This window comes from Hyaena hyaena, unplaced genomic scaffold (genome assembly GCF_003009895.1).
Source record: "Hyaena hyaena isolate Hyena2069 unplaced genomic scaffold, ASM300989v1 scaffold_56, whole genome shotgun sequence".
Classification (NCBI taxonomy): domain Eukaryota; kingdom Metazoa; phylum Chordata; class Mammalia; order Carnivora; family Hyaenidae; genus Hyaena; species Hyaena hyaena.
Window position 1 is genome coordinate 2,162,205 of NW_024080688.1, and position 21,355 is coordinate 2,183,559.

A 21,355-nucleotide genomic window follows, 5' to 3' on the forward strand; every position below is an offset into this window, starting at 1 on the left:
TGGTATTTTCCATGTTATTAACCTTTTTGAAAACATGTTGTGCATGGCTGCATATTACTCCAGCACATTAATGCACTAGGATTTATTTAGCCAGTCACTGCTGTTGGCCCTTGAAGGTGTCACTGACCAAATGGTAAATGACAATCTTTGTCCTCTTGAGCTTATGTTTTAATGTAAGTAGAATAACCCTCTGAGATACAGTATCTTAAAAGGTTTCTATGAAAATTAAATAGTAAAGAATAACTATTACACCAGATGGTGGCTCGTGAGGCAAAGACCGCATGTACCAGTGGAAGCCCTTTGTCACCATGTCCCTAGGCCACACACAGCACATCTCTCTTCTGGAGGGAAGGCAGACAGAGGACGCTTCTCCCTCCAGGGTGATGGTACATGAAGTCTCAACCGGACACAAGAGCCCAGGACCCACACACTCTACCTTTCTTTTCTTTTTTTTTTTTTTTAATTTTTTTTAATGTTCATTTATTTTTGAGACAGAGAGAGACAGAGCATGAGTTGGGGAGAGGCAGAGAGAGAGGGAGACACAGAATCCAAAGAAGGCTCCAGGCTCCCAGCTGTCAGCACAGAGCTCGACACAGGGCTCGAACCCACGAACTGCGAGATCATGACCTGAGCTGAAGTCGGCCGCTCCTAACCGACTGAGCTGCCCGGCACCCACACTCTACCTTTCTCTTGCTCGCGGCAATGACGGCAGGGAGCCACCGGCTCTCCCTGGTGTCCATCAGCAGGAACACGACGTCGTGGCTTTCAATGAGCTGCTCCAGCTGCTCCACATCTTTGCGGGCCTGCTCCAGGGTCACACTGGAGAAGTTCACTGGGTGCCCAGGCATGGGGATGCTCATGTTGAACCCTCTGGCATTCTAGGGAAAGACCCAGATATACGGATGTCTGAAGCAAACATACAGGGGATATCTTAGCGCCTGTGTCTCCCCATAGCTAGGAACACATAAGTGTGGTCAGCTGCAACCAGAAAGTTCTCTCTCTGCATGATCGCGTTGCTTGTTCCTTTTGCCACCCGTGCCCTGCACCTTCTTCACCTCTACATCCTAGACTATCTTGCCCTGTCGCCCCAGGGTCCCTGAGCCTGGATGAAGCAGCAGGCAGGCATACGGGTCTCAGTTCCAGAGGAGGGAGGCACGTCCATCTGAGCCAAGGATGACACTGAAGAAAACCGTGCCTTTGAATTTCTCCTATAAGCTGAGGCCAGGAACCTCTACCAAAAATGTTCTGTGCCTGCCCCAGTCCCCTCTGCCCAGCTGAGTTGTGTCTCCCTACTTGTTCCCAAATTGCCCCCCACCCTGCTGCTGGTTTCCTTAGTGCATACCATCTCCAAGTTGGATATTATAACAAAAAACATTTGATTTAATAAATTTATGTAAGCTTACAATGACTGATAGTCTTGTCTTAATCTTCCTAGGGGTATATGCACTTTTAAAGAACCTCTGTAAACCAAAAACTGTACTTGCTAACCTACAATGAGAAAATCTCACTTAGGAGTGTACTGGTGTTTGTTTGAGGGGGACGAGGCAGGGGCTGAGCTGCCGCAGAGTGCGGCGCCGAAGTGAAGCTCCATTCCTTGTCTGAAGAAGCTGCCTGGTGGCCTGCGTTCTCCTCGGGCGTTGGGGACTCGGAGGAGTTTCCGCAGGGGCTTTAGGACAGCTCTGGAGTTTACTCTTGGTCCCCTGCTGGCCCCCCAGTGTCTTGGCAGATTAACGGTGAGTCACATATGGGTGTCAATGAAGCCAGGGACATTAACTGTCCGCAGAAGAGAAAGCGCTATAGAGTCACCAACTACAGCCTTAACCTCCTGCACAGCGCCGGCCACGGGGAGGAGTGTGAAAACATCAACTTTCTCACTCATTTGCCAAAACCCGTCACCTACTGGAGAAACAGCTCAGGGAGCAGAAGTGGGTCCTTTAACCAAGGAAAATTCTATTTTGTGACCGTAGCTGTTTTCTCCTTATCTTAAACTTTAAACCTAACCTCTGCAATTTAAGAAAGTGACAGTAGTAGCAAAGGCAACGACATTTAAAAGAATGAAAAAGAAAAAAGCTGCAAGCCAAGCAGGAAAAGACACCAAGCAGAACGGACTGCAGAAAGAGGGTTCAGAGCAAGTCCAACTGGCCGCGGAGAACACTACAAGGACAAGTATCTGGGCCTCGTTAAGGAATTCTCTCCTTAAGTATCAAGAATCCACCAGACACTGTGTAAACAATAGTCAAAGAGCACAGCAATGTTAATACCTTAACTGCCATGTTACAACTGACAAAGCATTTGAGAAGATGGTAGTTTTTATTTAGGTAGCATGTTCATGACACCAAAGAATAATTGATCAACACCAATTCTGGCCTTTCCAGTTATACCGATCCACGCCCACTTTACTAACCCAAACAGTTCTCCGCTTGCTAAAATTCCAGCCAGCAAGCCTCCGTAGGACTGGCTCTCGCCCCCCCCCCACCCCCAATTTGGTGCACACGCCTAAGGCCAGAATTCAGCAAGTTTCAACAGAGCAGTTTTCAACCTTGGCCGTGCGTGAGAACCACCCAGAGAGTTTTCAAAGTTCCTAACGCCCAGACTTTTCCCCAGATTATCTCCATCGCAATTTCCATGAGGCAACCCCGCTATCAGTATTTTCTCAAACTCCCCCCCAAGATTCATGTGTGTAGCCAGGGTGAAGCATCGGTTACAGGAAAGTGTAATACGTAGATTTTAAGGCGTGCAGATGGCTGTTTCAACACATTGTGGGTTAACCACTGCATCTACCCATCAGGACACAGGACATTTCCATCACCCCAGAATGTGCCCAGGTGCCCTGTCGCGGTCAATCCCCACGACTCCTCACTGTCGCAACCACGTTTTCTTTTTCTTTATAATTTAAAAAAAAATTTTTTTAATGTTGTATTTATTTCTGAGAGAGAGAGACAGAGACAGAGGCAGTGTGAGCAGGGGGCAGTCAGAGTGAGGAGATACAGAATCAGAAGCAGGCTCCAGGCTCTGGCTAGCTGTCAGCACAGAGTCCGATGCAGGGCTCTAACCCACGAACCATGAGATTATGACCTGAGCCGAAGTCGGACGCTTAACCGACTGAGCCACCCAGGTGCCCCTCTTTATAACTTTTTTAAATGTTCTATTTATTTCTGAGAGAGAGAGAGAGAGAGAGAGAGCAGGGGAGGGCCAGAGAGAGAGGGAGATACAGAATCTGAAACAGCTCCAGGCTCTGAGCTGCCAGCACAGAGCCCGACGCGGGGCTCAAACCCACAGACTGTGAGATCATGACCTGAGCCGAAGTCGTGTGAGACCTAAATCTAACTGACTCCATTTTAGAAAAAGCCTCCATTTTGAGGGTGAACTGGGCCCGAACCCAGTCCCAGGAAAAACCGCAGGAAGTACTCAGCAGCCTGCCCTTAGTTACTTCCCTAGCAACAGCAACAGCCAGAGTCAGTTTAAAAGAGGTGCCTGCGTCCCAAGACTGTCCGGTTGGCAGTTTGCGGTCAGGCCAGATGGGCCGAACCAATGGGGTACTGACAAGACAGCCTGTACCAAAAATCAACCTATCAGGAGGCTGCCAAGCTGGAACGCCCCAAATTCCACTGTAACCGCAATAAAAGCCCCGCGACCCTGAGTTTGGGGCTCCATGCCGTCACCGCTGCGTCGGGGTGCGTTGGAGTCCCTGCTCAAGCTTGAATAAAGACCCTCGTGTTCTTGCATCAGAATCGGCTCCTTGGTGGTCTTTGGGGTTCTCGCGATCTGGGCATAACAGTCGGACACTTAACCGACTGAGCCCCCCAGGCGCCCCCGCCACCACCTTTTAAACCCTGGATTCGTTTTGCCTATTCTAGAGCCTCATACGAATGGTCTCCCTACGGTCTACGTGTGTTGGTGTTGGGCTTCTTTCGCTCAGCATAATGCTTCTGAGGTTTGCCATGTTGTTAGGTACCAAGAACAGGTGAAAATACCTCATTGTGTCTATTCAATCTCTCACTGACGCTACTGGGGTTACTTCTAAGTGTTGGCTGTTAGGAACAAAGCTGCTACGGACATTCTCCCCGAAGTGTTTTAGCGTATACGTGTTTTCGTTTCTTTTACGGAAACATCGGCGAGTGGGGTTCCGGGGTAATTAGGTGCGCGTGGCTTCGGGAGGACCCGCTGGGCTGATTTCCAAAGTGCTTGTTTCAGCAGCAGACTAGGGTTCCGCTTGCTCCGCGGCCTGAGGACACCCAGCCCTGTCGGTCGTTTTAACGTGACCCACCGTGGTGGCTGTAGGGTGACAGAGCCTCGTGGTTCCAGCTCACGTGTCCCTGAGACTACGGAAGTTGAGCATTTTCGTGCGTGCACTGGCCGTTTATAAACTTCACTACGAAATCGGTACCTGCACACGTCTCTGCCCCCTTAAAAATCGGCGTGTCTGCCCTCGTATTCCGAGTGGGAGGGGCTGTCGTGGATCCTGGGATGCAGCTGCTGCCACAAAGACCCACCGTGGGTGTCTTCTGGTTCTGGACAGCTTTTTCATTCTGCTAATGGCACCTTTTGAGAAGCAGATGTTTTAGGGGGTTTTGTGTGTATTTTTGTTTTTTGGGTTTTTATGTTTGTTTGTTTATTTTGAGAGACAGACACAGAGAGAGTGAGGAGCAGGAAGGAGACAGAAGTATCTCTCAGTATAGAGTCAGACTCAGGCTCAATCTCACAAACCATGAGATCATGACTTGAGTCAAAATCAAGAGTCAGACACTTAACCGACTGAGACACCCACGCACTCCTGGAAGTTTTAGGTTTTGACGAGGTCCAAGCTGCCCATTTTCCCCTTTATGGTATTTCCTGGGTCCTCAGTGATCTCTATCAAGTGGGCACTCTGCTGCTTTCTCTTGGGAGCTCTATGGCTCAGGTTTTATGTGAGGCTCTGACCTTACTGGGCATCACCAAAGGGCCCAGGGTGCTCAATGGGGGCACCCCATTCTGCATAGGTGGGCCTCCATGTCTCCCGGCCTTGGGGGAGTTCTGAAGTCTCCATTCCATGCAGAGAAGGTGGTGCTTTTTGCCCAGCCTTACCAAGTCATGTCCTGAACATGCACAGCTTGAGCTGGTCAGAGACTCAAGATGCTGTCCAGACTCCTCCTCTGCTCAGCTGCTGCATATCTGGTACTCTGTCCTGCACAGTGCAGCCGCCGTAGCTGCTCTGAATTCCGATCTCCATTTCCTCAGCTCACTGAACCCAAGAACATCTCCTTGAGCTCCCCGTGGGCTCTAGCAAGGGCCAGAAAGTACCACCATGCAGTGGGCTGGGACAAACATTCCTTCTTTCCTTTCTGTCTAGGACCACGGTCTTTCACTACTCCACTGCCTGGAGAGAGGCACTTTATATATTTTACCAGGTTGTGTGACTGCTTGTGATAAAGGAACTGGTCCAGTACCAGTTACTCATTGGGGTTGCAAACAGATGTCCAGAGTTGGGTTTTAAAACCTCTGGTGTGGTTTCACAATCCTACATTGCCTTGTCTTTAAAAAAAAAAAAAAAAAAAAAGTAATTTCAAATAGTTACTTGCTTGATTAAAGGTTGGTTTTTTTCCTACTCCGTTAATTCAACCCCAGGAATAGGGCATTTGCAGCAGGGCAGCTCTCTTCACAGCTTGTTCACCTAGGACTAGCCCCGTGGCTGCGGCCTGGAGTAAGGTGATGAGTAAATATCTGCTGAATGAAAACACTACACCAAACCGAACATACAAAGAAAATGCCTTAAGTCTGGGTAATCGGTAGGTGAAATAGTTTCACAAGGGCTTTTCAGGAAGTTGACGGATCCGCTAGTACTTTAATGGGTTCTGTACATTATCTGTTATTGCTTACAAGGCAGGAAGGATGCAAGTATAAAAACCTGGCTTCTGGCCTCCAGGACTGAAAAACCCAGCAGCACAGTGTGAGTGCTGAAGAGGACGCTCAACCCGGGTGGGCTGATGGTTTCAAGAAAAGGTGAACTTGATCTCAAAGGCCCAGCGTGACCAGCCCTCGCGCCTGCCCGGGCCCCTTCTCATCTTCGCTGATGTCAGTGCTTCAGCCTCCCTGGTTTTCCCGCAGTGCCACAGAAGCACCGCGTGTCTCCTGCCCCAGGCCTTTGCAGACAGCTTCATGACCCCCTCCCATCTTCAGAACTTGGCTTTCTCAAGGGAGTCTAGCTTAGGTCAGGCTGCCTGGTAAACATCCTCACAGCCACCAAGCTCCTGCTTCACGCACTCAACAATTACAACTGTTTACAAAATTAGTTGTTATGGACCGTGTCCCCCTGTGGACTATAAAAGCTCCATGCAGGGGAGAGGGAACTTTTCCTGCTGGTGCCCCAGTGCCCAGCACGCAGAAGGCCTTAAGTATTTAGTAAGTAACAGAATAGCTATACAAATAAATGGGGGGGGGGGGGGGGGGGGGGGGGCGGGGAGAGGCCTGCACCGGGTCACAGACCGTTTGGGCAAGGAAAAGTTTCAGGCAACTAGAAAGTAGCTGACCTCAGATTCAAAGCCGGGTCTGTCTGGACCCTGAGGGGAGCTCGTAATGTTCTCCAGTGAGAGACTGACTTACTCTTCCCAACTACCCACTGCCTCCCACTAACGGGAACGGCTTCGCCCTTTGCCAAATGACTTTGCAGAACCTCCCACTAGAAAGGCAGGGTCATCTGACAAGCCCCGCTGACTTCAGGCTTGGCCCTGTGACTGGCTGGGGCACAGAAACGGAAGATGCTACACCGTGTCATGGTGGGCTGAGGTTTTAGAGGTAAAATAAGTTTTCACCAGTCCTTTTATACTTCCTCCTTCTACCAGAAGAGCAGGACCCAGGCTGTTGCTCCACGAGCCTAGATTTTAAAACAATGACACACAGGGCAAACTGGAACCTTCCTAAAGACTGGAGTCCAGCCTAGCCCAGCAGCTAAGCTACAGCCAATCTGCAGACCTGTGAGCCTGAGATAAATGCCTATAATAATACCAGCAGGGAGAGGGTAGGACTGTGTGACATGCAACAATGTGGCAGAAACTAGCTAATATGGCTCCTCAATTGACAGGGTTGTAACATTCTTATTTCTTTTGGCCTCCGGCACCTAACTGGATATACAGTGGGTGCTTAATCATTAAGTGTTGAATTAAACCCAATAAACCATGTTCCTCAGGATTGCCGGTGAAACGGACAAAACCATCAACGTTGCTTCTTTTAAAGCAAAAGCTTCTAAAATGGGTGAATAATATACTGAGTGATTAAACAGAAAAACTTTGAGAAAGTGGGCTGGCTACCTTTTGGCTGGGGCTGAAAGTCACTTGTGGCCCGGTAAGGCTTCGCAGATATCTAATCTAACTTTTCAGAGAGCAACTGATTAAGCAGGCAAGTTGCAGATTCTCTTTTGTGGATGACCTCAAATAAAAAAAAAAAAAAAAAAAAACTTGCCAGATTTTGAATCAAATGAGCTAAATGACTTGTCTCTTATTAGATAGTGTTTTTAAAGGGAACAATGCAACTCAATGAAGAAGCTCAGGTAAAAAGTTAGGCATTCAGTCACATTCCGCACAGACTTCCATTCAATTTAATTTCATAAACCTGTATTCAGTAACTATCAAGTACTCTGGTGATGGAGGAAGAACAGTATCCTATATCTGAGCTATCATAAATCTTTTTTTAACAAAGCTGTATATAAATATATGCATACTCCCAAATTCCTCAGCTCAAACTCAGGTAATGCTTTGCAACTTACAAAAACACTTTTTCACGCATTCTTCACCTTATTTTCACAATGAGAAATGAGAGTTTTGTTTTGCTTTTTAATCCCCCTCTCTGAGATGAAGAGAGGCTTGGCCATATGATGAAGGCCCAGGTAGCAAGTGACAAACGTCTGACTCTCTTTTACCAAGACCACAGGGCCTCATTCCCCAAGATTACTCATGGGAAGCTACAGGAGAAAACCTCCAACATTTCCCAACAGCATCAACATACCACTCCAGGGAATATTTTCTGGAGCCGATCAGCTGCAGCCAGGGCCTTGGGCTTACCACCTGCTAGGCAATCTTCAAATTCATAGAGGGGCTGCCGCACGGGATTAGAGTAGGAGATGTTGGCATTGTCCACAAATGTGAGGTGTCTGACGCCCCAGCCCTGCACGGAAATAAGAGATCATGGTGTGTTTCTGATGAACATTGTACAGGGTGCCTCTCTTGCAGTCGCTAAAAGAGGTTTCGTTTTGGGATAGCTTGGGAACCTCAAAATACAGGAAACTTCAGCAACTCAACTGTGCAAATGCAGATTTTGATCAACAGAGGGTCAGCTTCCTTTAAAAGACAAAATAATTATACACCCGGGGCCTGGCTTCCTGCAGTAATGAATCTAAGACTTGTCAGAGCGGGTCTGACTAATAAGTCATTATTTTTCTGGTGGCACCAGAGGAAGATGTGGAGGTGAGTCCCATGAGAAGTATCTACCTTGCTGTCTTAAAAGGATTAACGATAAGCCCCCAAATGCCCTTGCTTTCCCTTAATGAATAATTAAATGCAAATACAGCTCACATTAAAACTCACTCAAAGCCTGAACTAAGTCCTCAGAAAAATGACTTACAAGTTATTTCCTGTTGTATAATGTTGCAGAAGATTTCGTACTACTTATTAATATTCGGTCATACAGGGGACAAGTCTACACTCTCTCAAATAGTTTGCATGATTTTATACACTCAATTAGAATTCCTTTAAAGTATTATAGAACCACCCAGTTTTAAACTGAGATGTGGTATCTCTAACATCTTAGTCAACTGTTTTTGATTTACAGATATGCAACGTGTAGCCCAGAAATCACTTAAGGTCATGGATCTGGTTAACGGTGGGAAAGGGATGAGATCCTGAGAGTTGCCACCAAATGAAGATGACAGCTTTCTAGATGGTGAGGTGCGGTGTGTGCGTCTCAGCAGATGACAAATAGGCACAGTGATGTAAGGAGAAGCCCCTGCCGTGATCGGCTACAAAGCTGCTTCTGCTCTCTCTCTTATTTCAATAGCCTTCCATTATGGACTCTGAAACTCAACTCGACTGTTGGTTCCCAGAGGACAGTCAACTAGAACCCAAGATTCATTTTCAAGGTTGAGAAGGACAGGCCAGGATCCCATCCTTTCAAAAGCATAGTTTAGGTTGAAAGCCCGCTGGTACACTCTGGTCTACCCACCCAGTTTTATACGTGACTTTTGCCAGCTAAGCAGTCTGCCGTGGAGGTAGAACAAAGAGATGGAAAACCCAAAAGTGACCTGTGCTGGGTTTGGGAACATTTACTTCTGAAGTACTTTTACATTCAGCAAGGAAGGCAGCCTGGGACATACTGGGCAGTGGGAAGCAAGCCAGGTAAATCACAAACACACCAGAGGTGAGCCACCTAACTTGTGGCTTCCTGGGATGCTATGCAGTTTAAAGGGCTAATCTGTAAAGATTAAAGAAAATGATAATACTCAGTTGAGTATCAGTGAGGATGTGGAGATGAAAAACCTACTGCATGGGTTGAAAATGTAAACTGATCTAATTTTTCTGGGAAATAAATTTGTCAATATGTTTCTCGAATCTTCCAAATGTTCATATCTTTTGATTTACTTGTAGCAATCTATCCTAGAAGTAATCTGAACATGAACAAAAATGGTCCAAACGTAATTTGCAGTTGCAAAATATTGGATACATATTAATGCCTACCATTAGGGAAGTGTCTCAGCACATTATATTCATCATAGAAGGTATATTCTATAGTCACTAAACATGCTTTACAAGCATGTTTAATGACATGAGAAAGGGTTTACAAGGTCAACAGATAAATTAGCAAAGAGTATTACTATACATCAAATAAAATGTTTAAATATATATTTAACAAACACTGAAAGGAAATAAGTGAAAAAGTGGTAGGAAAATGGGTATCTTCTATTCCTGCTTTATAACTTCTATACTTCACACATTTTCTACAGTGGGTCTCCAACGACTTTATCATTTTAAAAAATATTAAGAAGACCTAAGCACCTAATTCTGGAAGCCAGAAAAAAGAATAATAAAATAAATTCCACAAAGAGAGGAGGATGTTAATGAAGATAAAAGTAGACATTAATGAAGATAAAACTAGATGTTAATGAATCTGAAAGCAACACAAAACAAAAACAAAAACTATAGAACTAATAAATAAATCAAGGACTTAGCCCTCCAAAAAGACTGAAACAGCAGACAAGCCTCTCTGGCAAGTATGAATAAGAAAAAAAGAGAAAACATACCTATGCAGCATTAGGAATGAGGAAAGATTTTTAAAAAGATAAAGAAAGTTTTAAAAGATGAAAAATACATACGGTATTCTATCATATGTATTTTGTGTCAATCAATTATGAAATTACATGAATAGAATAAAATTCACAAAGGAAACAACATCAAGGACACACCCTCACTAGTAAAAGAAATGCAAATTAAAAAGTTCCGTTTTTGTATACGTTTCTAAAAGTAGAATCGTGGGGCACCTGGGTGGCTCAGTCGGCTAAGCACCCACATAGCTCAGGTCATGATCTCACAGTTCATTACTTTGAGCCCCACGTCGGGCTCTGTGCTGACAGCTCAGAGCCTGAAGCTGCCTCAGATTCTTTGTCTCCTTCTCCCTCTCTGCCCCTTACCCACTCATGTTCTGTCTCTCTGTCTCTCTCTCAAAAATAAATAAACATTATAAAATAAATAAAAAGTACAGACTCGTAAAATGTTTTGGGAAGGTAATTTAGTTTAAAAAACATATATACATATTGTACATAATACATATTTTACATATACGTGTATGTGTGTATATACTACACACATATATATACAGTGTACACACATATACATGTAGTATACATACAACACACAGTACATTCTAACATAATAATTCTAGGGATTTTTGCCTAAAGAAATAATCTCACAGGTATATAAAGATCTAAAAATGTTCATTTCAACAGCATCTCAAAAACTATTTTGAAACTGAAATACACTGAGGATAGAGTCATATGTATACTACATACACAAAATATGGAACATACAGAAAGAGAGCCACAATTATTTTTCTACTGAGTTAAGAATAAAAACCTGTTATAGACAGTATGCTATGATCCAAGTTTTGCAAAAACAAATGACAGCAAAGACGACAAATGTCCCTCTTTTTATTTGCAAGTCTGTCTATGAAACCATCAGGGAAGGACACACTGTGTATTATTCCAGGAAGTCTGCTGAATTCTGGGAAATGGGATGAGAGGAGGGTGGACGAAGACCTTCCGCTTCTCCTTTATGATAAAAGTATAAATTCCTTTTATAATTAAGAAGAGAACTAAGGAAAGAAACAAGAAGGGGAGAGAGAGGGAGGGAAGAAGGAAGGAGGGGAGGGAAAGAGGAGGAAGGAGTCTGGGAGGTGGAGACCAATCTGGCAGAGTTAGGTTAGGAGGAGAAGCTACGGCTTCAGAGGTCCCGTTCGGCCCCCACCACTTACCATCAGTGTCCGAGCTACGTTACAGCCCAGGGTGCCGGCTCCCAGCAGCAGACACTTGACAGACACAACCTTGTCTAAGTCCAAAGTAGGCACCAACCTCCAACACATCAATTTGAGATTTAAATCCACTGATGACTCAGCTAACCTGGAAAATGACAGAACTATTTATCCATGCAGTCACTCATTCATGCCCCAATCTTGTCATAAAAAGACAGAAATCATCTGAATGAGAAAATGACGAACAAATCCTAACTAAGCGGAAGGAGATGGAAGGGAAAATAAGTTGAAGCTTACGGGCAACAGCTACGAGAAACAGCACAGCACGTGTGCACCTGCAGACCTCCGTGACTGCTGGTGACAGGCCACAAACGTGACACCGAGCTCCCAGCAGCCAAAGTGAAAATGGGAGCGTGACCACTTATAGGAGTCATTGTATCTATAAATAAAGAAGACACCAGCTACTGAAGAGGAAATGTTTTCCTAATACTGAAAACCGAGAGATATTTCCCACAGCCCCTCAAAACAGGGTGCACTTTTATCCGTTAAATACAACACTGGTTTCTCTGAAATCTTTCTGATAATGCCCTGCAATGTAGGCTCATGGGACTAAATGAAAAGGCCAAGAATAAGGACTAAAAGTTAGGACTAGGTTTGAGAATCTCGGCTCAAAGCAAGAACAAAACTTAGAATGTCTAGAAGAGCAGATGAACTGTGCGCCCTTCAGGATCTCCATCAGTGATATTCACTCTCACCGCCAGTGAGAGTCAGGGAGCCAAGAGTGGAGGAACACTGGCTGTCACCGTGAATCACACAAACACACACACCCCGCCCCCGCCCGGAACTGAGCTGAACGATGTGGTTGGCCCGACGGAACCTGCTATGTGTCCTCGTTACCAGTGGTCCCACTGGAGAAAACAGCTCCCAGAACTATACCTTTTAGGGTCCATACATTCACTGAGGTTCACCATCCTCGGTCCCATGCCGCCTTTCTGGTTTTTTTCCCATCCGACTGCTTTGGGACAATCTTAAGACAAATAAAACAGTTTGTTTAATGAAGGAGGGAAGAATAAAACAAGTCAAGTAGCAAGATGGCCCACACATTAAATAAGCTTTCGGTTCACTTCTTTCTCAAAGCGGTGTGGGGGCCTGAATTTACATGTACTTGCAACAACTGCTCACCGTCTTCCTCTACTATTGGGACCCTGGCTGAGAGGTCACCAGACCCGAGCAGGGTTTTCCTGTAGGGGGGCTTCAGAAATAGCCGTGGCTCTGGCCTGAGCCGCCTCAACGTCTGCAGGTCCTGGAAGCTGCTCAGAAAGACAACCCAACCCGGCATAGGTAGAACCCGTGCAAGGCTCCCTTATCCACGGAAGACCGGCCAGCATGACCGCAGCACAGTCTCCGCCCAGGTTGCCATCAGGATTTGAACCTCTACGTTCAGGGCATCCTTTCTGTTCCTCATCCTTATCACATCGCTCTGCTCAGCCTCTCAACCCCATCTCTGTGCACCTCTCCTGTCCCTCTGGGAAGGAGCCCTCTCCTTCAAGCTCATCCTTATCTGGTCCGTCTTTCCCCTTCCCTGACTTCTCTCTTCTCCACCAACCTGTTTTCATCTCCGCTATGGGGGCCTCTGGATTTCCAGTGCCTGCTCTTGAAGTGTGCTCTAGGCGACGCTCTCCGGGGACAAGGATCCTGTGGCGGCTCTATTCTATTATCACAAAATCCTCCAACAAGTCTCACTTGCTTTGTAGAACACTCCTGGCAAGAACTTTCTTACCTTCATGGTAACCTGACTTCCTTGGTGGAAACCTGCTAATGGGGGGCCACTCACTCTCTCCCCTCTTCACATCTTAGGACCTCTGTTGTACTCCCTTTCTCACCAGGTGCCTGAGATTCACAGTAAAGCCTCTACACCTTATCAGGGAATTCACTCGGTCACAATCTACACTGCCAGCGTCCCCTCCAGTGTCTGCCTTAAGCAACAGGCTCTGAAGGAACAGAAACTCCCGGACTGAAGGATGTACAGGACGACTGGGAAGAAGTCTGTGTTTCTAATTTGTATTCCGGTGTCCTTTGGCCACTCTCCTGCTTTTGGATTGCTGTCAACACGTCTATTTTCCTTTCTTTGGGAACGTTTTCACTGGTGACCTTTAAAATAGTATTGCTCAGTATAATTATGGGCCCTAGAAGGTATAGATTTCCTTGACACAATCTTTCCTTTCTGCGATACGATGACCAATGGAAAATCTTGGGGCCAACTATCCTCAAAAGCTACTTGGGGCCCCGGTGTGGCTGGACTTATCATTGACAGCAAGAAGCCAGAAAATAAATGTCCTTTACCATTATAACTCAGGCACTCTGCTGTGGGTTTTTTTCAATATAATAAAAAATTAAAAGTGACATAATAGATTTGAGTTCTTAAAAAAGGTTAAGAGTTCTGGGGCGCCTGGGTGGCTTAGTTGGTTAAGCGTCCGACTTTCGCTTAGGTCATGATCTCGCGGTTCGTGGGTTCGAGCCCCGCGTCGGGCTCTGTGCTGACTGCCAGCTCAGAGCCTGGAGCCTGTTTCAGTCTGTGACTCCCTCTCTCTCTGACCCTCCCCTGCTCACACTGTCTCTCTCTCTCTCTCCTAGAAATAAATAAAACATTTAAAAATTAAAAAAAAAGGTTAAGAGTTCAATTTTTTTTTTTCTGGAGAAAGGAGTTCAGACATGTTAGCAATTCATATTTTGTCTGCTCTCCTCGCCAGTCTTACATTTAATTTAAAAAAAGGCATTGCTAATATAGAACCCGAAAACTTGAAAAGAACTTCAAAAGCACACAGTCTAGTTCGGCAATTAACAGCCCTGACCTAAGCTTTCTCCCGTTTCAGATAAGAAGTCATGGGACAAAATAAAATCTCATTTCAAATGAAAACATCTCTGCTCTCAAAATGTTACCACCGTTGCTAAGAAAATTAGATATACTTCAAGCTTATTAATAATGAAAAAACATATTTAATCTATCCTATTTGCCTGTATACAAATTACGTCCATAAGACATGCCCCAAATTAATAGAAAAAAAACTTTTAGGGGATCATTAGGTCTTGTTTTCTCACAGCCAAACAATCAGGTGGAGAACTTCAAGGATGTAAATGAAAATGAGGGCTCTCCCGCTCTCAGCAGAGTCTGCTGCCTCCTTCTGCCAGCTGGCAGAATACTTTTTCTATCAACAGTGGACAGTGGGCTTTGCTGCACCACGAGAGGCAAAAGATGGTGGAGGATATTTAAAACCATACTTTTTAAAATATTTTCTTATTTATTTCTCAGAGAGAGAGAGACAGACAGACAGACAGCGTGAGCAGAGGAGGGTCAGAGAGAGAGGGAGATACAAAATCTGAAGCAGGCTCCAGGCTCTGAGCTAGTTGTCAGCACAGAGCCCGATGCGGGGCTCAGACCCATGAACTGTGAGATCATGACCTGAGCCGAAGTCAGATGCTTAACCAACAGAGCCACCCAGGAGCCCCAGAATCATACTTCTTATACCACTGCCGTTGCAACTATAGGATGTCTTTGAAAAAATATAAACTACCACCGTATCAATATGCTGAGTTCACATTATCCTACAGAATAACTCTTTACAAAGTTTTATTTAAAGTTTTACCTGTAGCTAAAGGGGGATATTAATTTATGTGAAAAAAGAAAGAAAATTTGCCTTTCCTAAATTAAACAGTGTGCACTCAGTATCAAGCAGAAAAAAGATGTATCAAAGGCTCAATACAAGAGCCTTGGATGACAAGAAACATCTTTTACAAAAGGAAACGTGCGGTGTTTCTGGAGTTTGCCAGCTTCACCACGCATCAGCGAGGTAACTGGGAGTGGGGAGGAAGAATCATCCAAGGACTTTATCATAAAAATGGAAACAAAAGTCCCTCCTCTGGAGGGTAGCTGGTAAGACTGAGGAAGTATGGAAGGCATCTGGTGGCCTGTGGGGCAGAGACCAGGCACATTTACTGGTTAGTTAACTCACCCATTCCCCGAGAACTATCTACAAACTGCAGCTTAATAACACAAAGGTTATAGCACCGAAGAGGCCACGGACGCTATTTCAGAATGTGCCAGAAGAGGGTGCTATAACAAATGCAAGCATCTGAAGACAGCGGGGAAGCAGTGAATTTCCAAGGGCTCTCAGCTTACAATTTACAGCCTCCTCCTTTGCTTAACCAAGCCGAGTCCACCTCAAGCTTCCCGAGAAATCTATTTAAGACATTTATCAGCGCTGCGGCAAAGAGTCGCCAATAAAATCCTGTCACAGTCAACCCTGAAACCTGACTTCTGCACTCTAGAAATGACATCTCGGAAGCGATGTCACCACCGCCCTCTCCAACACACACAGTCTAGAGCACATGACCCCAGACTCTAAAGAAAGCAGCGTGCCTCGGCACAACACACACGCGGTGAAGGGCCGATTAAACAGTGGACACAAAAGTAGCCTGGAAAGCGCGTAGGTCATAGAAGTCTGAGGGAACGTTCTGGAGAGTGCTGGGCTTTGTGTAAGACAGGAAGTTAACATAAATGAGCATGTATTAAATGCCTATGCCAGACACTGCGTTCTTTTACACGGGACGCAGATTTGTCCTAGGGTATATACTCCATGAGGCAGGTACTATTACCTTTATTTTACTTGAATTTGAGGACGTGTTCTACTTTGTGACATGTATATAAATATATACGTGTATGTACACGCACGCACACCTATAAAATCCCCGTGAACCCAAGTTTCCTAACTTACAGAGGTAATAGCCAACATCTACCACACAGGGTCAAGTAAGAGTATTAAACATGGAAGGAGAAAGGGCATGTGTGCTAACTGGTTTCCTATGGGGAGAACAGGACCACACAAAACTTGGGGCAACAAATAAATCTGTAAGTATGTTAATACTTCATTCTTTCTCTAAGAAAGGTCAGGAATAAACATTTTATATGAAACAAAACCTAGGAAGGGGGAAGAAAATCCTCAAGTCTGAAAGATTAAAAAAAAAAGGCCTGGAGGAAATTTCCTGAGGACAATCTGCACCTTTGTTGCTTCCTGAATAGCGGAGTGTGGCCTCCGTCCCAGGGAGGCGTTCCCAGGGGCAGAGAGGTAGGGACTGTGCTTTCCTCTATCTTCTGCTGCCATTGTGAAGGGATGAGAGTAACGTTAAACTTGCTGAGGCTTCTTCTGATAAATGATAATTACATGCATTCTCAACGACCGGCAAATTACCTGGGCTGAATGCCATTTCGGGAAGCTTCACTTCGAAGACAATGCTGTGGGCAATGTCTCTCACGCCCTGCATGGTGCGGTCCCGGAAGCAGAGGATTTCAACAGACTGGAAACTGCTGCTCCTGATGTCAGGCGCCAGGTTTTAATGAATTCATTTTTGTTTTTAAGGAAGGAAAAGAAAGAGCTCTCATAAGAGCTGCGGCAAAAGCAGTTGGAGAGTATTCAATGCATTGTAATTATGCCTCCCTGACGCCCCTGGGACATGGCCTTAACCTCTGAGAGATTTTGAACGTGTCCAAGTATGCTCTCCTTTGTCCAAATGTTTAGAGGCCGAACAATGAATTGGCTGTGATTGCTAAGTGAATTTTATATAACAATCACGTTGCAAATAAATAATTCTGACCAATGAATCATCAATGCAGGGGAAAGAGCTTACAAGATGTTAAAAAGAACCTCTAAGACATACAGGGTGTCTTCTGGGCCTCCTTCTCCCTCTCTGACCTCCTATTCTATGAAACGGCACTGCAGTCAGTAGCAGTTAGGAAGGCTGTGTGCGCTCTACAGACTCACCCCCTGGATAAGCGAGTGTAACCATTCTCCCCTGGGGACCAACTATAATTTAACTATCTTCGTTTGTTTTAAGCACTTTTATGTACGTAAAACAGATACAAAGACAAGTACACAAATCTTAAATATGAAGGAGCTCATCCAATGCCTTCTCACAGTCACTGCCCACCCCCCTCCAGAGTAACTACCACTCCGCTGTCTAGGTCCGTTCCTGGGTGGTGCCCGGTCTCATGTTCACGTAGGAGGAATCACAGAGTGCGCATTCTCATCGGTCCAGCTTATTGTACTCAACATGATGTCATTTCACTCAACATTATGACACCCGTGCTGATACATGTTATCAGTAGTTCACTCAGATTCAATACAACACCACATTCCCTCGCAATGAATACACGACAATTCATTATCCACTTCACTGCTGAAGGACATCTGGGTTATTTCCAGTATTGGACTATTAAGAATGAAGCTGCTATAAAAATTCCTGCACATGCGTTTGCTTTGTAGCTGAGTACACATTTCTGTGCATTATATATCTGAGAAGGAAATCACTGAGCCACAGATAGTTTTAACTTTGGTGGAGGCTGCCAGTTTTCTAGCAGTGTTTGAGGGTTTCAACCAATTCACATCTTTGACAACACTTGGTATTGTCATCTTTTTTAAGTCATTTGGCAGGCATGTAGTAGTATCTCAGCATGGTACCTCGGTATCTCTATTACTGAGCAGTCTCTCATTATATTTTATGTCCATAATGCCTAATGAGGTTGAGCATCTTTTCAAATGCATACTGAGCTCTTAGATACACTCTGTTTTCACTATTTTAGGGTCAGGAGAAAAAGAAGATGGTAGCAGTAGGAAAATCCTATCTGAGAGTGACCCAGATAGCTGGAGGGAATGGCTGGAGGATTTGGGGACTGGGACCTCCGGCTTACCCCGCCCTACTCTGAAATATCTTTGCTGCAGTATGGTCAGAGCCTGCAGCTCCATAACACACCTGGTTGGGGGCTCATCACTGATGGATTGGATTGTGACTCATTCATTGATTTATTATCTGGTTTCTATGCAAGAAATGAACAAAAAAAAATGCACTTGGGGAAAAAAGGAGACACAGATATAGGCGGACACAAGGTCAAAAACAGATAGACAGACAGACAGACAGACACAGACACACACATGTAAATACCATCGGTGAGCTGCAAGGACCAAAAGATTCCTCAAAGGCCATCCAGGGTGCTGGGCTAAGTTACAGGGATCGTACACACCAATCGTTACCTGTGAACAGAAGAGACTTGCTGAGTGAGTCAAAGAGCGTGTCAGTTTCGCAGTGCAGACACTGCTAACACTTCCTCTTACCTTTATCTGCTGTTCGGCAAAAGCATTAAGAAATTAGACAGTTGATGAAGGGCTAGAGGGCAGAGAAGAAAGCAAAAGGAGCTCACACCAGACCCCAGAACTGCTTGATGGAGGGGCTATCCAATCCTTCTCTGCACCACACCAATGCCTTGCGGTGGGCCCGGCAGAGTAGGAACTAGGTACGTTTAAAAGAAAGAGAGACTCCGTGGGAAAATAGGGGGCGAGAAGAGAGTCAGCTGTCAGGGCTCACAGAGCGACTGTCCTCTATTTATAAAGAGATAACAATTTGTGAAAACTGCTAATGTTTATGTAGTGAGAAAATAAACGGAAGGGCCACTACCATTATAAGTCTACAGTCAGATGCTCTTGATACTGCTAACATGTATTTCTTTCCACTCCTTCCCCCTCCAACTCCCTCCACCTTGACCTCTGTCTGGAAAACTCTACTCAAATTCAAATACCATTTCTTCAGTGAAGACTCCCTTTGGTGGGAACAATCGCTCCGTCTGCTGTGCTTCCATAGCAATTTGTACATTATATATACCAATTTTCGCTTTTTTTCTTCGTTTCAAAAGACAAGGGGCATGTAGCACCCAGATCTTAATTTCTAAATACCATCCTCCCATAAAAGGAATCAGGACTCCTTGAACACATGGCTGACTCTAGGACAGGGACAGGTACAATACACGAAGAGTCTGAAGCAGCTTGTCTATCAAAGAGTAAGGAAGGCAGTGCCGGGTGGCACAGTCAGTTAAGTGTCTGACTCTTGAGTGATCTCACAGTTTGTGAGTTCGAGCCCCACACCAGGCTCTGCCTCGAGGGCATGGAACCTGCTTGGGATTCTGTCTCTCCCTTTCTCTGCCTCTCCCCAGCTTGTGCTCTCTCTCAAAGTAAATAAATAAACTTAAAAAAAATAATAAAGGAAGTGCTCAATAAACAAAAGCACGGGGGCATGTGAAGGGGACACAAGAACCAACTGAAACGGCATTCAATGCCTAAGACTGGAAAAATCTAAGCAATAAAATAAATAACATGGTATTGGATTATAGGCCAAAGTCTTAAATAAACACCTATGAGTCCAAACTGATATAAATAAGGGATGGGATAAACAAATATATGAATGTGAAGAGATAAGTCTTCTTTACAGATTTCCAAACAGTATATACAGATACTGCCCCCTCCAGGAATAGAGGTTAATCCTTCTCCTCCTTGAAGGTGGGCCAGACTTAGTGACCCACTTCCAAAGACAAAAACAGTAACTTCACAATGGAGAAATCTGGTAAAGACTACCTTAACCACGTGGTCAAGTTTAACATGATCAAGGATGCATGTAAGTATCAGGTAGCCCCTGTAAGATGTGATGACCAGGGTACTTTACCTTAGTGGCACTCTTTCCCAAAACCCATAACCCTAGTCTAATCATACGAAAACATCAGATAAATCCAAATTAGGGGGCATTCTACCAAAATAACTCTCCATAACTCTTCAAAATGGTCCAGGTCATCAAAAACAAGGAACGCCTGAGAAACTACTACTGAGCAGAGGAGACCAAAGAGACATGGCAATAAAGTGCATGTGGTCTCCTGGAATGGCTCCTGAAACAGAAGGAAGATGTGCAGAAAACTGGTTAACAGCTGAACGTCTGGAGTTTAGGTAATCGTAAACTATGCCGGCTTCTCGGGTTTGACAAAGGTACCATGCTAATGTATGGTGGTTACAGTACAGAAAGCTAAAACTGGGAGACGGTGTATGGGAACCCTCCCTGCACTGTACTTTCAACTTTTTACAAATCTAAAATTACACCAAAGCAAAAACTGTATCTTAAAAAGGGAAGCAGTGAGTATCTAAAGAACAGGGTGTATCTTTTTCATCTCCCCATGATCAGTTCATATATACACAGCAGATACTTAGTGAATGCATGCTGAATGATAAAAAGATGGATGGGTGGATGGGTGGATGATGGGTGGATGGGAGGGAAGAAGGATGGGTGGGTGAAAGGAGAGAGAAAGGGAGGAAGGGAAGAAAGATGGTTGGGAGGGAACCGTAAGTCAACCCACAGGTTTCCTTTATAGGTGTATTTGTGGGTTAAATAAAAACATGGCAGAATTTCAGTTACTCTAGATCAGTTAGTTTTATAAGAATGCGATCAGCCCAAACACTTCCATTCATTTACTGCAATGCTCAATATGTTAGACACAAAACAGAAGCTTAACCTATATTCAGAGAAAGGAAAGAAAGGAAACAAAAGGAAGGAAGGCAGGCCAGTCAGACTCTAGGTCACCATCCAGAGAAAACCAACATCAACACCTTGGTGTATAACCTCCCATAATTTCCTCTTTGCATAAATATACTTTATTACTGTAACTCTTGTAGAATTTTTTAATTTTAGTATAACTTTATTGCTAAAGAAAACTTAGATCATGCTCTAAATACTGTTTTATATCTCTTAGTCTACTGTGAACTCTCTTCCCTGCCAATAAATGTCATTCTACAACCACTGTCAATAGTGGCCGATGGCATTTCATTGTATTGGTGTATAACTTTTTTTTTCTTTATAGTTTATTGTCACATTGGTTTCCATATAACACCCAGTGCTCATCCCAACAAGTGCCCTCTTCCAGGCCTATCACCCACTTTCCCCTCTCCCCCAGCCCCCATCAGCCCATTGCTTGTTCTCACTACTTAAGAGTCTCTTATGGTTTGCC

General features: G+C 44.8%; 1 protein-coding gene across 5 annotated transcripts in view; it reads right to left on the reverse strand.

The window, feature by feature from the left end:
• Positions 1 to 21,355, reverse strand: part of ATG7 (autophagy related 7) — a 241,284-nt gene that overhangs the window by 181,665 nt on the left and 38,264 nt on the right. For 4 of the 5 annotated variants that reach the window (XM_039231270.1, XM_039231273.1, XM_039231269.1 and 1 more), the window contains exons 8-13: positions 18,481 to 18,569; positions 16,734 to 16,855; positions 12,424 to 12,514; positions 11,491 to 11,635; positions 7,978 to 8,136; positions 684 to 878 (exon numbers count right to left, since the gene is read on the reverse strand). In XM_039231270.1, coding sequence (XP_039087201.1) covers positions 684 to 878; positions 7,978 to 8,136; positions 11,491 to 11,635; positions 12,424 to 12,514; positions 16,734 to 16,855; positions 18,481 to 18,569 — 801 coding nt within the window. The remainder of the gene's footprint in view (positions 1 to 683; positions 879 to 7,977; positions 8,137 to 11,490; positions 11,636 to 12,423; positions 12,515 to 16,733; positions 16,856 to 18,480; positions 18,570 to 21,355) is intronic. The other variant, XM_039231272.1, reaches the window with a different exon arrangement.